At 45.5% G+C, this 4,825-nt stretch overlaps 1 protein-coding gene across 1 annotated transcript; it reads left to right on the plus strand.

The window, feature by feature from the left end:
• Positions 1 to 319: 319 nt before the first annotated feature.
• On the plus strand, positions 320 to 3,409 carry LOC308309680 (sarcoplasmic/endoplasmic reticulum calcium ATPase 2-like; the record flags this gene model as incomplete). Its single annotated transcript, XM_080755592.1, has 1 exon — positions 320 to 3,409. One exon carries the CDS (start codon positions 320 to 322, stop codon positions 3,407 to 3,409), a length of 3,090 nt encoding a protein of 1,029 aa, XP_080611718.1.
• Positions 3,410 to 4,825: the final 1,416 nt, after the last annotated feature.

Genomic DNA, 4,825 nt, shown 5'->3' on the forward strand with positions numbered 1-4,825 from the left:
CGCTGATGACGTCATCAGTCCTGCCCAAATTTGGATAGATAAACTAGCTGGCTACAACTTAAAACACATGGTCGTCATAAATATCATTCACTTAGAGAGATGTCCCTTAGCTGTTATATTGTTATTATAGAGTACATTTTATAGTGACAAGTACGGTATATGTCTCTGGTTTCGTGTTGAGGAGTGAGTCAAAACCTGTGCATACTTCATACTGGCAACAGGGTTACTTAGCATAGTGTATCCAGATCTCTCAAAGGACTATTCACAGTTCGAGTTGTGTAATTTCACCAGAGCCAAAGTGCCCAAGTGTCCATTCACCATGGACAGCACACACACACAGACGGTGGAAGAGGTTTATGGCTTTTTTAATGTAAATGAAAGCATCGGTCTGGGGTTAGACCAAGTGAAGAAACAATTCGAGAAATACGGACCAAACGAATTACCAGCCGAGGAGGGTAAATCTCTCTGGAAACTGTTGATTGAACAGTTTGAAGATTTACTTGTGAGGATCCTTCTTCTTGCTGCTTGCATATCTTTTGTGCTGGCTTGGTTTGAAGAGGGAGGGAAGACCACTACAGCATTTGTAGAGCCTTTCGTTATCCTACTGATTCTCATAGCGAATGCCATTGTGGGAGTTTGGCAGGAGAGAAATGCAGAAGATGCTATCGAAGCACTCAAGGAGTATGAACCAGAGATGGGGAAGGTGTACCGCCAGGACAAAAAGAGTGTCCAGAGCATCAAGGCAAGGGACATTGTGCCTGGAGACATCGTGGAGGTGTCGGTTGGTGATAAAGTGCCAGCAGACATCCGGCTTACATCTATCAAGTCTACTACGCTGAGGGTTGACCAATCAATTCTTACAGGAGAGTCAGTGTCTGTGATCAAACACACAGACCCCGTTCCAGACCCCCGAGCAGTCAACCAAGACAAGAAGAACATGCTCTTCTCTGGCACCAACATTGCGGCAGGCAAAGCTGTAGGCGTTGTGGTGGCCACAGGGGTCAACACAGAGATAGGAAAGATTCGTGATGAGATGGCATCCACAGAACAGGAGCGCACGCCCCTGCAGCAGAAACTGGATGAGTTTGGAAAGCAGCTTTCTAAGGTTATTACTCTCATTTGCATTGCTGTGTGGATTATCAACATCGGCCATTTCAACGATCCTGTCCATGGTGGCTCCTGGATACGTGGGGCCGTCTACTACTTTAAGATTGCTGTGGCTCTGGCTGTGGCTGCCATCCCAGAGGGTCTGCCTGCTGTCATCACCACCTGCCTTGCTTTGGGAACACGCCGCATGGCCAAGAAGCATGCCATCGTCCGCAGCTTGCCCTCTGTGGAGACCCTGGGCTGCACCTCCGTCATCTGCTCTGACAAGACTGGCACACTGACCACAAATCAGATGTCTGTCTCTAGGATGTTCATAGCTCACCAGGTTACTGGTGATAGCTGTACTCTAAAAGAATTCACTGTAACTGGCTCAACATATGCCCCTGATGGACAAGTGTTCCATGAAGGTTACCCAGTGAAGTGTTCTGAATTTGATGCCTTAGTGGAGCTGGCTTCCATCTGTGCTCTCTGCAATGACTCCTCACTGGACTACAATGAGAACAAACGTGTGTATGAGAAGGTTGGTGAGGCCACAGAGACAGCTCTCACCTGTCTGGTAGAGAAGATGAATGTCTTTGACATTGATGTTAAATACCTGTCCAAGATAGAGAGGGCCAATGCCTGCAACTCTGTAATCAAGCAGCTGATGAAAAAGGAGTTTACCTTGGAATTTTCCAGAGACAGGAAGTCCATGTCTGTGTATTGTACACTAAAGGAACGTGGCAGGATGTTTGTCAAGGGTGCCCCAGAGGGAGTTATTGAAAGGTGCACTCACATCCGTGTGGGTGGGAACAAGGTAGCAATGACCCCTGGTATCAAAGAAAAGCTGATGTCAATGATCAGGGAGTATGGAACAGGCAGGGACACCCTACGCTGCCTGGCCCTGGCCACACGGGACAAACCCATGAGCAAAGAGGAGCTGGTGCTGGAGGACTCGGCGCACTTCATTGAATATGAGACTGATCTGACATTTGTTGGCTGCGTGGGAATGCTAGATCCTCCTAGGGCTGAAGTGGCAGCCTCCATCAAACTGTGTCGCCTGGCAGGCATCAGGGTGATTATGATCACCGGAGACAACAAGGGTACGGCTGTGTCAATATGCAGACAAATTGGCATCTTTGAGGAGGGTGATGAAATCTCGAGCATGGCCTTTACTGGCCGTGAGTTTGATGACCTGTCACCTGCTGCACAAAGAGAAGCTGTGCTTAAAGCCTGCTGCTTTGCCCGTGTTGAGCCCTCTCATAAGTCAAAGATTGTGGAGATCCTACAGTCCTATGGCGAGATAACTGCTATGACTGGGGACGGAGTTAACGATGCTCCTGCGTTAAAGAAAGCAGAGATAGGCATTGCCATGGGTTCAGGAACTGCTGTCGCCAAATCTGCATCCGAGATGGTGCTCGCAGATGATAATTTTGCCACCATCGTAGCTGCCGTGGAGGAAGGACGAGCCATCTACAACAACATGAAACAGTTCATCCGATACCTCATCTCCTCAAATATAGGAGAGGTTGTCTGTATCTTTCTGACTGCAGCACTGGGTTTCCCTGAGGCCTTGATCCCAGTTCAGCTGCTGTGGGTCAACCTGGTGACTGATGGTCTACCTGCCACAGCGCTGGGCTTCAACCCCCCAGATCTGGACATCATGAAAAAGCCACCACGCAACGCCCGTGAGCCTCTCATCTCTGGATGGCTCTTTTTCAGATATCTGGTAATTGGATGCTATGTGGGCGCTGCTACTGTTGGTGCTGCTGCCTGGTGGTTTGTCGCTGCTGAGGATGGTCCCAAAATCAATTTTTATCAACTGAGCCACTTCCTGCAGTGTGGCCCAGAGAATCCAGACTTTGAGGGTCTGGACTGCGCTCTGTTTCAGTCACCCTATCCAATGACCATAGCCCTGTCTGTCCTGGTTACCATTGAGATGTGCAATGCTCTCAACAGTGTGTCAGAGAACCAGTCGCTGCTGCGAATGCCTCCCTGGAAGAACATGTGGCTGCTGGGAGCCATCTGTCTCTCAATGTCACTTCACTTCCTCATCCTCTATGTGGAGCCTCTGTCTAACATCTTCCAGATCACACCTCTGAATCTGACCCAGTGGCTGATGGTGCTGAAGATCTCGCTGCCTGTTATTCTTCTGGATGAGATTCTGAAGTTTGCTGCCAGGAACTATCTGGAGCCTTGTGAAGAGGTGAAGAAGCCTGCCAGTAATAAAGGTTTGTCCTTGTCTGCATGCATGGAGGGAATCTCCTGGACCTTTGTGGCCATTTCCCTCCCCTTGGTGCTCTGGCTCTACGGCACCTCCTGACTGACTAATTGAGTATATATATTTTGACTTTTCCATCCACCCACTTTCCACTGCTCAATCCCCACTCTGTTCCCCTGGACACCTGCATAACCAGTGTGTGTGTTGCATGTGTTCGTATGTTGCTTGTATATGCCTCCCAACTTCCCAAGCATGCACGAGAAGGACCACGTTTAACAAATTAAACATGAAAATGTATATGAAATTAACCACACAGGCAAAAAAATAATAATATATTATATCTAATATCAGATTGTTATTTAAAACAAATATTGAAAAATAGTTTATTTTGAGAAAATATTGTGGGTGAGACGCGCCAGTGAGTACATGATCACTCCTGTAGCTGTGGACTCAACTATCAGGCTTTGTTTTGGATATTGTTGATATTGTCATTTAAATATAGTGGGGTCATTTTGCCAGAATGGCTGAAGATCATGTTTTCATGCCTTTGTGTCTGCTAATATTGCAAACTGCTGGACTAATCTGCAACAGATTATTTATACATGTTGCCTTGCCAGTAGGCCACGAAAGTAGTACCTTTTGTTGTCCACTTTTTTCTCCATTTTCCCCATGTTTTAATTATTATCTATATTATAATTGACTTTAAATTTTATAATTGGAATTCAATTGTGGTCGGATCAAGCTTAATACCCCAATTTTTTTGTTTGTTTTTTAACAGTGTTTTCTGCACAAGGCAACAGAAGATTCAAGTAGGCCTACAGTGTTTCCTTACTTTGTTTTCAAAAATGATGCTTTGTATGGTCCTGTTAATATCAACCTTCCAGCAATATTATTAAGGCTAATAATTTTCCCTTGGCACAAGTTCCTGTTGCAAACAGCTCTGAAGAGTGTTGTAGAGGGAGAGCGTAAAGCTTTCAAACTATGATAGCCTATGATGAATTGTTTCAATAAACATACTAATTTGCCTACCACTGACAAATCCCATTCACATCCCATGATACACTATATATAATAATAATAATAACTTTATTTATATAGCACTTTTCTGGACAAAGTCACAAAGTGCTGCACAACAAATTCACAGGAAAATCGAACACATCCAAACGGATGCACCACAGCAAATCAAGAACCCACAGTCGAAAGCATATTCAAAGATACAATATAAAAACAACAACAATGTAATAGATAAAAAATTAAGATAAAAATACCGACAGAGTTCAGTGAACATACATTCAACGGGGCTGGGGGGGAAATGCTTTTCTGAACAGGTATGTTTTGAGAAGAGTTTTGAAAGATTGGTTTTGGGGAGGGTGTTCCAAATTTTAGGGGCACGGACAGAGAAGGCTTGTTCTCCCTTGTTTATACGATGACGTTTCTCAGGAACCTTTAGGAGAGCCCCGTCTGAGGACCTAAGTATACGGGGAGGGTTATAGGGGTGTAGGAGATCCGCAAGATATT

This window comes from Protomyctophum bolini (assembly GCF_963924005.1).
Source record: "Protomyctophum bolini genome assembly, chromosome: 22".
NCBI classification, from domain to species: domain Eukaryota; kingdom Metazoa; phylum Chordata; class Actinopteri; order Myctophiformes; family Myctophidae; genus Protomyctophum; species Protomyctophum bolini.